General features: G+C 35.8%; 1 protein-coding gene across 2 annotated transcripts; it reads right to left on the reverse strand.

Annotated features, from left to right (window-relative positions):
• Positions 1-3295: 3295 nt before the first annotated feature.
• On the reverse strand, positions 3296-7143 carry LOC133823171 (TORTIFOLIA1-like protein 4). Of its 2 annotated transcripts, none has more exons than XM_062255784.1 (5): positions 6128-7143; positions 5870-5972; positions 5093-5697; positions 4409-4888; positions 3296-3756 (listed from the first exon to the last, which is right to left on the reverse strand). In XM_062255784.1, the coding sequence occupies exons 1-4, from the start codon at positions 6965-6967 to the stop codon at positions 4442-4444; spliced, it is 1995 nt and encodes a 664-aa protein (XP_062111768.1). In that variant the 5' UTR covers positions 6968-7143; the 3' UTR covers positions 3296-3756; positions 4409-4441. The 2 variants fall into 2 exon arrangements, with proteins under 2 accessions (XP_062111768.1, XP_062111767.1); XM_062255783.1 differs by having other exon boundaries at positions 3296-3831.
• Positions 7144-11929: the final 4786 nt, after the last annotated feature.

The following is an 11929-nucleotide window of genomic DNA, read 5'->3' on the forward strand; positions in this document are numbered from 1 at the left end:
GCCTCCTTAGCTTGCTCTTCCTCAATCCTTGGCTCCGACTTCCCTAGAATTCCCCATCAACACAGCTTAGATATCTTAGCTAAAAACCAAAACCATAACTGAAGGAACTACAAAATCTTACCTCAAGAAAATGGCCTATCCTTGTTAAACCCTTGCCAAATCTTCAAGCTTAGCTCAAAATTTCTATTGCTCAGCCTAACCCAGCTCCCCTCTGAGTTTTGCTCCAAGAAAACTCCCAGAAATGATGAAGGAGATCACCAACCGACTCCTAATCTTTCCTAACGGATCGTATATTAGTTCCCTTAAGGGTTAATTCTGGAACTGAATGATTTTGAGCTCAAATCTATAATTAGATTATAAATTAATTATTCACTAGTGAATTAATGGTACTTAAGGAATAAGAAGTAAATTAGAAAGGTTAAATGGTAATTCTTCCATTCTAATTTATGAACTAATTAATTAGAAGGTTGAACTATTGTAAGATGGTTATATCAATGGACGACTTAAGAAAAAGATTTCTGTAAAAGTATATCTATAACATAAAGAGTGCAATTCTGAATTTATAGTGGAGTAATATCAGAATTAATAAATTAACTATTATAATTAAAGAGTTTAATTATTTAGTTTCAATTTATTGGAGCTTAATGTTATAGGTCCATGGTCTCCGAAATAGCTCAAACAATCACTGTCAAAGGTAAACACAAAAATGGGCAAAAAGGACTTATGTGATAAGTAAAATATTTTTCTATGTATCAAACATAATTATTGTTTAATTATGTGTAATTAATTAATTAAGAATTAATTAATTATTTGATTTAACAAAAATATAATTAATTTTTAATTAATTTATTTTTAGGATTTTTGGTATTTAAATGATAATAAAAATTGGGAAAAATCACATGCCATCACAGGCATGTGGTACACGTGTGGCACAGTGCACAGGCACTGTGCTACACGCATAAGAGATGTACTCAGTCTCTTGATTCCATAATTTTAGTTATTTAAATATTAAATAAATAATGAGATATTTTAATATGATTAAAATATTATTATTTAAACAAAAATCTGATAACTGATCAGTTATTTTGAATTTTTTTAAAATAACAAATATTTTAATATATTGGATATTATTAAATATTAGATATCAGTTTTTCACAGAACGTAACTTTCCAGGGATAGAAAAATATCTAGGAATCTCTCTCAGAGAAAGAGAACAGTGACAAAAACTAAAGTCATTGTTCTTCACAAAACCTAGGTCCAAACTTTATCAAATCTCATGTGTTGAGAACATCTGATAAATAGTTTATTGCCTATTATTTGTATAGCGAGCTCACACTCGTTCTTTGTGTGCCTAAGAACATTTTGGAAGATCTTGGTGTGAGATCTCAAGGATTCAGCCATACGAAAAGATAGCAGCTACGAAGGACCTGAGGTAATTTTTCTATTCTTGTCATTGATTCAATATATATATATATGCATGTGAAGAAGTAGATCTATAAATCTTATGGGATTAATCTAACAATTTGATTGTTGTTCCGCTGCGCATAATCTCTGATTTGATCAATAAAAACCAACAGTAATTTCATGATTAAAACTCTCCCCATCCCTCCCATTATCCTTTTAATACCAAACAAAGGGATAGAGAAACATTTCTTCCTAACTTACCAAACAACATAAAAGATTTTCACTCTCCTCTCCATCTTTATTCTTCATAATCCATCTTAAGAAATCAATCCCTCCTACCAAACATAGCCTACGGGTATGACTAATGGTACTCTTTTTTTTTTCTTCTCCCCTTTTATAATTCATTAATTATTACCAAATACATTATTTTAGTAAATTAACCTAAATATCCTCCTAAAATATTAGGAGAAATAAATATTGATTATTTTTTAGCACACTTCTAAAATATTTAATATATATTAATTAGTTTATCATTTTTAATTAAAAAAATTATCATTCTTTAATTTTTAAAAACATAAAAATTAAATATTTTGATTTTGCTAATGATGTTCATTCTAATTATATAAAAAATTTAATTTTAAATTAGTTATGTTTATATTTTTTTTCTTATTTTGACTTAAAAAATAAGATTAAAATTTGTGACTAAGTTTTTAATTCTTAAAATACTATTATTATCTAAGCAAGAGTGTCAAATATATTTTAATGTTTATAAATAATAAATGGGTAATTAGCAGCTAAAATCTTTGTTCTTTTACAAGTGTATCATTTAAGTCTCTTATCTTTTTTTTTTTACTGGCAAAAGTCCCTAACGTTACATAATTGGTGCACATTTTCCCCAAACCGTTATGAGTTCATTAAAACGGGGACTAAATGAATGTTAGGGACTATTGCTGCTAAAAAATAAAAGATCAGGGACGTAAATGCTTCAATTTTGAAAGAACGGGGACTTTAGCCGCCAATTTCCATATAATTAAATAATTTTTTCAAGAAGATCAAATACTCTATAATTAACATATAAATCAATTTATTTTTAAATTTTTTTAAGGGGATATTCGCTACCCTAGATAAATTGTGGTTCTACACTGTATAATCTTATATTAATTTTTTAATTACAAAATTAAGACAATAATATTTTTTTTACAATATATCAGCTTCTCTATTTTTTTTCTTCACATCATTTTAATATTACATCTTTAAATATTTTTATTAATGAAAATAATAGAAAAGAATAAATAAAAGCTAATAAATTTAGAAAGAGAGAAAACTGAATAATTAAAAAAATTATTTATAGGAGCTCTAAAAATCTATAAATGTAGAGAATGAAACTATTAATATAAAGGATTTAATAATTTCTTTATCTATATTTATAGATTTTTTAGAACTCCTTTAAATATTTTTAAAAAAAAACCATTTATTCAATTTTCTTTCTTTCTCTCTCAAATTTATTATTTTAATTAATAAAAATTAATAAAGATATAATATTTAAATAATGTAAAAAAAAATAGAGAAACTGTTATACTACATAATGTAAAAAAAATTGTAATTAAAAAAATTAATATGAGGTTATACAGTAGTAAAATCACAACTTGTCTAAGAAATAATTTTTTTTTATATGTTAATTATAGAGTATTTAATATTCTGAAAAAAAAAATTATAGGAAAATTAGCAAACAAAATCTTCGTTCTTTCAAAATTGAAGCGTTTAAGTCGCTGATTTTTTTTTTTTTGGCGGTAATAGCCTCTAACATTTATGTTTAGCCTATATTTTAACGATTTAGGAAAAATGTACACTAATTATGACACAAAAAAGGACTTTTGCTAACAGAAAAAAATAAGGAACTTAAATACTTCACTTGTAAAAGAAAAGAGACTTTAGTCCCTAAAAGTAGTTAAATAAAAACTACAATTATTTGTAAGTGGCCAATTTTGTACATTCAATATGGTAAAGAGCACTTGAAATAAATTTACGCATGTATTAATATTATAGTTGGTAAAGACGGGGGCCATGAAGATGGTGCAGAAACTTCAATCTGTACAGATTAATCTTAATTTTGTGGTATGGTACACACTGCGCAGAACAGAATTACAAGTTGCAAGTGGTACTTGCCTCCGTTTTTGAGTTTATATTTTAAACTGAAAGCTCTGACTAAATCAAATATACGTTGAATGAGGCCGTCTTTCGTACAATGCAGTGTTCCCCGAGGCCACATGAATCAGAAGTGTCGTTTTCTGGCACATCAAAATTTCATGCTCACCTCGTCTGGTCTTCAATGAATAGTTGCAGGCTCTCACACTATACACATACACATTGTTCCAACCATTAGAACACTTCAATTCTAGTTTGAGGATTTGACATACTATTGCCACCCTATAAAGACAAACATAAGATTCTTATGAATTTACAAGTAGAAATGCAGTAGCTCATATCAAACAAAGCCAATGACTAAAACTTCAAGAAGGAGCTACACTAAAAAGTTGCTTTAGTTGTGTAAAAGTTCTGAAATAAATGGCATACGATACAACATTAAGATGCATGAATTTACGAGTATACTAAAATGACATAAGATGTGAATGGTATCAGCGTATCAGGGCTTTATGATAAAACACTGCAGTTGCCTACTTGTACGTAAAAATATTTTTTTATTAATTTTTCCTGAAATAAAAAAATAAAATATATTGATTAATCATATTATCTTTAATTTTAATTAAATAGGATTAATACATCAGGAATACATTTTCAAGAGGTGAAGCCCCAACTCCAAATGCGGCAGTTTAAAAATTTGTAACAAGCATGATCGATTTCAATGCCATAATGACGTGTAAAAACACACAACAAACTCTTAACCACACAACAATAATAATAATAATAATAATAGTAACAACAACAATAAAGAGTGTAAATGGTAAAAGGATTATAAGGGTCAAAATCAGATTTTCAAGTTTACCTATTTCTCAGGTGACTGTCTTCCGGTAACTGGTTAAGCACCACTCAGCCAACTGGTGTTGCAAGCTTGGGCACTCTCAGAATCTTGAACTTTCTTTGGCATTCTGTTTGAAAATCCCCCACTGCTACCTCTTGAACTGCTCTGGGTGTCAGCAGCCAATGGGTTAAAAAAAGCACTTCCATTTTGGTATTGAAATCTGCCGCTTTCTAACTTGTAAAATTCATCCTTACTGGGTGAGAAAACCATCCCAGAAGTAGGAAACCTTTGAGAAGAATAGTGGCCTTCAGCTCTGCGCCAGAACTTGGAGCTCAAGAACTCTGTACCAGGCAGCTTGCAGCATGTGTTTTCTGCAGAGTTGGAGGTCGAAAACATTCCACTTGATACAGCCAAATCGTATGACATTTCATCTATAGCGATCTCTAGGCCATGGACCCGCGTCTCCAAAGAATTCAATCCACTTTGGGAGCTCCCAATAAATCTCTGGTTCCAGTAAAAGAAGGATAGATATTAGTCGGCAGAAAAGACTTTAAAATGTATCTAAGCAAAATGGCACTAACCAACATGCCCACTCTGATAAATTTGATGAGCTATAATAACCTTTTAAAAAGGATTTTATATTATTTATATTTTTATCTTTTTCAATGAAGAGGCTGGCGCAACAAGCATTGTTCATTCAATACACACCTGAAGAAGGTCTAAAAGACTGGATTGCTGGTTTTCAATCTGAATAAGTTGTTCACTGATCTTTGACAGATCCTCAGCATCCTTGGGATTCTCGTCGTAAGCTTCTTCAGCAGCATTATCATTTACAACATCTGAACCATGGTACTCATCATCATCATCATCAAATGGAACCACACGAGACCCTGATCTCAAACCACCAAATTTGTGTACTTTTTCTTCACGAATCTTATTGAAAAGGGCATGTTTAGTTTCCAGCTTCAGATTACTAGACTGCTTCTCCCCAGATTCTGAAACCGGAGAATCGTTCTTTCCACCAACATTGTCCTCACAAGCCACCTTCGAGGAAGGAGAATTTTGCACTGCAATTTCAATTTTCCATCGGGATGCTTTCTTCTGATGGTCCATCTTACAAAACATGGTCGGGGTAGAATATCTGTCATTACTCTTTAAAGGACTTCCTTTTTTGACACTGTTAGGCAATGAACCATCAGAATCGGATAGAGGGGACCGGTTTGTGGGGACTCTTTTCTTTTGTTGAGGAGTCTTAAAACCGCCGTCTTGAGAACTTTTGGAGAGAGGAGGAAAACATCGACCAATACCATTATCTAGCCCAATACAATGACAAGGGTAAAAGAACCAAAACATTTAGATTGATTATGTAATCAAGATGTCTGGTTCAAACTGTTCGACAAATAGTCGCAAAAATAATGAACTCGTATAGCTACCAAATGATTGAAATATTCCAAAGGACTAATGATCGGAATACAAAGCTTTTACCTGGAGAAGATCTAGATTGAGGTGGAAGAGGAATCTCCTCGAAGGCATTGAGCTCCTTCCATAACTCTAATGTTTGATTCATAATCTCACGGACAACCTTGACCTGTTAACACCATATCCAAAACAGAAGAAAAAGTCTTTTAGAAGCAAAATCACTGCTGCTATTATAAATTACGAAGCTTTTCTTTCTTCAGGTATACTTTTCCAGAATCCAAACAAACAGAGGACAGCCCAAATCGAGATAACGTTAGTTCATACCTTGTCGAATCTCCGATTTTCCAATGCAATCAAACATGTATCCTTATACTCTGACGCCAAATCCCTCTCCATAACGGCTACTCTTCCTAAAGCTTCAGCAGCAGCCTTCCTCACCGCCCAATCGTCGCTACTCAAGAAGTCAGCCACGCTCGGCACCAGCCAATCTAACGCACTTTTAGTCGACGCGCCGCCGGCGCCGACAATGCTACCGACGAGGACAAGTAGCGCTGACTTGGCCTTGAACCCGTCGCTCTTTGTCAACTTCCCTAGCCTCGGCAAGCTCCGTCGTAACTGAGCCGCGTCAGGGTCCGGCGACGCCTCGATCGCGGCCGCAAGGCACAGAGCAGAGCCGATCTGGGAGTTGGGGTTCTGCTCAAGCGAGAGCACGTCCATTAGGGGCTTTTGGAACGCAGTGGCGAAAGGCGGCCTTGTGATCCGCGCCGACATGGCCGAGACGGCGTCGACACATGCCGATCGAACGACGGAGTCAGAATCACGGAGACGGCGAATGACAGTAGAGATCATCTTGGGAAGAAAGGGAGAGAGAGAATCGCCATGGGAGTTCGAAAGAAGCCCTATGAGGCTCACGCATTGCCTCCGTACGTGAGGCTTGGAGGAATCATCGGTATTGTGAATGCAACTGAGGAACGGTGAGAACGAATCATGACCGAGGCTCCGAGCGATGGACTCCAGCTCAGCGGCGGCGAGCGCCAATGTGTCCCGGTCGGAGAGCTTGTTGAGGCAGTTTATAACTCGGTTTCTGAGATCCTGAGTGGAGCCGGCGAGTTGAGGGGAGGCGGCGCCGCTGCCGCTGAGCGAGTTCCTCCGCGAGTTGGACATTGTTAAGCGGGAGATTATTTTGACAGTTGTGGCGGTTGAGGCCGCCGATTGAGGCGGTTATCGGTGGGAATTATAAATTTGGCGGCAGAATTTAGAGGGTTTTGTAATGTGTGAGAGAGTATGGTGAGGAAAGAAAAAGTTTGAGGAGTGAGTGGGTTTTTGGGTTTGGCCTTTGGGGCTATTTTAAATGTTGTGACAGGGAATTGGGATTAGTGGTCTCGTTGTACACTTGGACGGTTCCTGAATTATTATCATTATTTTTTTTATTATTTGTTCTGTGTTTTTTAGGTAGTTAAATCCAAATCAATCAAATATTTCTTAAAAAAAACCTAATCAAATAGATAAAAGAAAAAAATAAATAAACATTTCATCTCCTCACATCCTCCTAATACTGAAGAAGATAGAAAATTACTTATATGACCTTAATAATTCTTATCATTAGAAAGTGCCCTCTTTTCACAAAATATATAAGCTGATTTATATTATATTTTTAGAACATTAGTGGATGAGTAAGTAAAAATACGTCCACTAATTAATTATTTACGAATAAAATAAAAACTATATATTTTTTTACGGGTAATATGTAAAATTACGTTTTTTTTTGTTATGATTACCAACTTAATTATTCAAATTAAATAATTAATTGTTGAACTGTTACAAAAATGTTTAAACAGACACAAAAATTGTTTGAACAGAAACTAAATATGTTTAAACAGTTTGTGGCCAGAAGATAAAAACGAACATAAGGTAAAGAACACACGGATTTTTACGTGGTATCAGCAATCTTTGTAGATTGCTACTGGTCCACGAGGCCACACCCAGATAATGAAATTTATTAGAAGAATATCTAAACGATTACAAAACCAAATTGACTTATACAAATAAAGACTCCCTCTTGAATTTGTCGCAACTGTTATAATCTAAACTTCTAATCAAATTTCTGAAGTGTTAAGATCTTGAACTCCCTTCAAATCATAACACTTGCACTTTTCCTCCCGAAAAGTGACTCACGAACAAGACTTCTCCCGAAGCTTGATAACCAATGTCCAAGTGTGTTCAACCTGCACAATTAACACAAAGAAGACAATACAGAAGTACACTGTAATAAACCACTAAGAACTTGATGGACTCAAGTTCTTCACATAATAAAAAGTCTCTCTAAAACTTGAACAATATTTGGAAAATAATACACCAAGAGAGATGATCAAAAACCAACGACTTAAGGATGATTATATACTTTTTAGAATCTCTTTAGGTCGTGGAAAACAAATCAGAAACCAATCAGCCAATAAATGGAAAATCTTCCAAAACAGGAAAGTCAGAATCTGTGCAAACAGACTGGCAATCCGTTCAAATAGATTCATTGAACCTGGACTGTTTTTAAACCAGTTTCCCTAAATAAATAAGGAAACTATATATATTTTATCTCTGCAAGCTGTACACGATTTCTGAACAAAATAAATCAGATCAAAAAATAAAATAAATACTAATAAGTTCCAATTCTAGAAAAAATATTCTTTTATAGGAAATTATATATTTATTTTATTAACATATATAATATAATCTGATTATAAAAACATATCACAACAAAACAGGAAATTACTCATTTCGAAAAATATCACTCAATATTACAAACACAGGAAACTACCCATTTTGAAAATACTTCTTTAATTAATTTTGTCAATATTGTCAAATATGCCTATTGTTTTCTTGAATACCTTTCCGTATTCTTTTCATATTCTTCTAGACCACTCTCTTAATAGATGTTCTATTTTTTAAATACTTCTTCAAAACACATATTTTCTATTTTACCTCTAATTTTTATATTATACCATATATCAACTTTTCTATTTTTTTTCTACATCATTTAAATACTATATTTTTAAATATTTTCTTTAACTATCAATAATATCATAATATCTTTTAATATTTATAAAATCTACCTACATGTCATATCACATATCACATAATTATATTATAATACTACCCATAAAAAAATAACAATAAGTAGATAACTATATATATATAAATATATAAAATGAGAAAAAAAAAGGGAGAATGACATATATATATTTATATATATATAATAGATACAAACAATGTGCAATATGTACGTTTACTTAATTTTATTTATAGAACTTATTAACTATTTTTATTAAATTTATATTAATTGTTGACGGTGAAATCTCGTCAACGAAATTAGATCGGAAAACTCAAAGGTAAGTCAGATGATGTTTATATAAGAACTGAGAATAAACTTTAAGGAAAAATAAACACAGATAAATAATGGAGCAAGTCTTGATATATTTCTCAATAGCCTCTGCTTACAATGAATTTTCCAACCTCTCATTCTGAGGGGTCAAGCTCCTTTTATAGTTGGGCTCTAATGGCCCCTGGGTACATGGTGGTCCAGGGGACCAGATGGTACACAAGTACACTAACAGGAGAGTGGTTCCAGGGGTAGTGGTATCGGCTCTGGTACAAGGTCAGAGATCATGGGAGCACCTCACCTCCTGTACCTGGTCATGCCTCCACTACCTGCCTGGTACGGGTGTCAGAGGAGTGGCTGGTGAGGACCACAGATGGTACTTTGTTCGTACCTCCACTACTTATCTGACGTGGGTACTATGTCCGTACTCTAACTCCTTTCAGTTCGTCAGTGGACTCCGTACCTCATGAGATCAATGCCATGTGACCCTCATTTGCAAGGCATAGATGCGAGGTGGTAATGACCCATGCACTGGCTGTGCCTTGCAAGGCTCCTAGTGGCGAAGGGCCTAGCTATACTTGTCTCCTTGCGGCATGGATCCAGACTAGTGACGTGATGGTGCAACGGCCTCCTGAGAAGATGGTGGCCTATGGGCCTCGCTGGGGGCGCGCGCGCATGAGGGCCTCGCTAGGGGCGCGTGGCTGATGGCCTCGCTTGGGGCGCGCGCATGGAGGGCCTCGCTGGTGGCGCGTGCCTGATGGCCTCGCTGGGGGCGCGCGCATGGAGGGCCTCGCTGGTGGCGCGCGCATGAGGGCCTCGCTGGGGGCGCGCGGCTGATGGCCTCGCTGGGGGCGCGCACATGAGGGCCTCGCTGGTGGCGCGTGCCTGATGGCCTCGCTAGGGGGTGCATGCCTGATGGCCCGAGGACCCAATGAGAGTGTAGGCGTATGGGGGTCTAAGTGCATTCTTTGGGTCTTTTATAAGCGTGGAATATTGAGCATCCACGGGTGTATGTCCCGGGCGTCTTTGGCAGCGTTTACGCGTATGAGTGCATCTTGACTCGTGGGCATGTCAGCCTTGCGCGGGCACGTCGGACCTCACTATGTGAGGGCCTTGTGCACCTATCCTCTTGCAGTATTCATTGTGGCCCCTTAGCTTAGCAGGGCCAAACCTTGTGGCCCATAATGTGTTGTTTCTCAGGAGATGATCTCCTGTATTCAACAAGGCCTACAGGCTCGAGCCCAATAGCATGAATACGTGACCTTTATCCCTATGTTCCAACCAGGGACTAAAGAGTTTTTATTTGGTGGATTTTTGGCATCCACATTAATGTCATATAAATTTCAAATAAATATCATATTTTAATTAAATAATTTATTTATTTTTGTGTTAAGTTTATGTTTGTTCTAATTTTTGAATTTGAGAGTAACAACAAGAGATTATATATTATATGTTTAATGTAATTGTTATACCCAAAAATTGGAGAATGCATCCTAGGAGGCTAAGGAGAATCCATCTAGGAGAGTGCCTCCTAGGAGAGCTAAGGGGAGTGGTCCTAGGAGACTCCAAGGAGGATGTGGTCCTAGGAGACCCCAAGGGTGTGTAGGAGGTAAGCCTCCCAAGGTTTTCTAAGTGTTGGCTCGAACGTGTCCAAGGTAAATAGCTAAGGAGGAGGAGGAGTCTCATGCAAGAGAATGTAGACTTAGACTTTCATAAGGAAAGTCTATACAATGTTCGATCGGACATGTTTGGGAGATGCTAAAGAAGGTTGCCTCAATGTTGTCCAAGGTGAGGTTGCCTCAATGTTGTCCAAGGTGAGGTTCCCTCAATGTTGTCCAAGGTGAGGTTCCCTCAATGTTGTCCAAGATGAGGTTGCCCCAATGTTGTTCAAGGTGAGGTGCCAAGGAGGTTGCCTCGGACCACCTTGGTCCGAGGAGAAGCCAAGGAGATTGGTTCAAGGAGGAACATGGCATGCTAGAGGAGAGTGCATGTTAGAGGAGAGAAGTGCATCTCCTACCACCATGCACGTTCAACTTACCACCATGCATATCCTACCACCATGCATGTTCAACCAGCACTTGCATGGGTAGTGAGTAGGAGGTGGACCAACTAGCTAGAGGAGACTAAGTCAGACACAACTTCAACAACATGCGCGGGAATCTCTCATTCTTCCCACAAATGGGGAGTTTGTTACATTTTGAATTTTGAATGTTTATTTGTAATATAAATGTAATAAATATAATAAAATATCCCTATTATAAGGGGATATCAGTTGAGGATCCCATCTCTATAAATAGAGAGCTTATGAGATGAGAGAGGGGTTCCTTCTGCTTATTCTTTCTAGAGAGAGAAAATTGGGACTGTCTATTCTAGAGAGAGAAAGTGCTGAAATTAGAGAGAATTCTTGTATTTTCACAATTTGTACTGAAGAAACTCAGTTGGCTCAGTCCATCTGATCTTGAGTACAGGTTTATAAATCACATCTCTAAGTGGATTAGGCTATTACCGACAATCGGGGCTGAACCACTATAAAAATCTCCTGTGTTCTTTACTTTTCTTGTTGATACCGTCTGTTGTCGTTTTTATTTCTCTTGAAGGCTTGTCGTTATTTGACGTTCTCACGTCGTTGGCTAAAAACGCGGTCAACAGTAATATTAAATATTATATGTGGATTTTAAATTTAAGTTTCTTGCTAGTTTTAAAAAAAATCAATTTGTTACTAATTGACAGTAGATTATGTTATATGTTTAATA

This window comes from Humulus lupulus, chromosome 3, assembly GCF_963169125.1.
Source record: "Humulus lupulus chromosome 3, drHumLupu1.1, whole genome shotgun sequence".
Lineage (NCBI taxonomy): Eukaryota > Viridiplantae > Streptophyta > Magnoliopsida > Rosales > Cannabaceae > Humulus > Humulus lupulus.